This window comes from Poecilia reticulata, linkage group LG15 (genome assembly GCF_000633615.1).
Source record: "Poecilia reticulata strain Guanapo linkage group LG15, Guppy_female_1.0+MT, whole genome shotgun sequence".
Taxonomy (NCBI): Eukaryota; Metazoa; Chordata; class Actinopteri; order Cyprinodontiformes; family Poeciliidae; genus Poecilia; species Poecilia reticulata.
The window spans coordinates 22,509,102-22,509,671 of NC_024345.1; the positions used below are offsets into that span (position 1 = coordinate 22,509,102).

General features: G+C 41.9%; 1 protein-coding gene across 1 annotated transcript in view; it reads left to right on the forward strand.

The window, feature by feature from the left end:
• LOC103477188 (heparan-alpha-glucosaminide N-acetyltransferase) overlaps positions 1–243 on the forward strand; it is a 40,870-nt gene extending 40,627 nt beyond the window's left edge. Inside the window, exon 12 of the mRNA XM_017308996.1 lies at positions 126–243. Within this exon, the coding sequence (XP_017164485.1) occupies positions 126–158 (33 nt within the window). The 3' untranslated portion in view covers positions 159–243. The remainder of the gene's footprint in view (positions 1–125) is intronic.
• Positions 244–570: the final 327 nt, after the last annotated feature.

Genomic DNA, 570 nt, shown 5'->3' on the forward strand with positions numbered 1-570 from the left:
GATGGGATAAGCATGTAGTTTATTAAAGGGGTGCTATGATGGGATATTGATATGGAGGTTGAGGAACTTAAATCTGTTTGAAAGCGTGAAGCATAAACTGTAAAGCGTTTTATTGTCGCCTCTAGAGGATATCTGGGAGCCGGCGGGATCGGCGATGACGGCCTTTACCCAAACTGCACTGGGGGGGCAGCAGGTCACATCGACCGATGGATGTTTGGTGATAACATGTACAGATACCCCACTTGCAAAGTAGGAACATTTATCTTATTATAGTCGTATAACACATTATTCTCACTGAATTTACTTGTTGTTTTTGTTGGTATTTTGTAGGAACTGTATCTCACTGTGCTGCCCTTCGACCCAGAAGGGATTCTGGGAACCATCAACTCCATTGTGATGGGATTTCTGGGGATGCAGGTAAACCGGATCACCTGTTTCTCCTCATTTTATGGTTCCTAACTTGCCTTTGGCCTCATAAAATGCTTAGTGCTGCCTCATTATGGATTTATCTGTTTAGCTCTGAAATACGTATTAAATGTTATTTTATAGAAAGTACAAAACCATCCTACG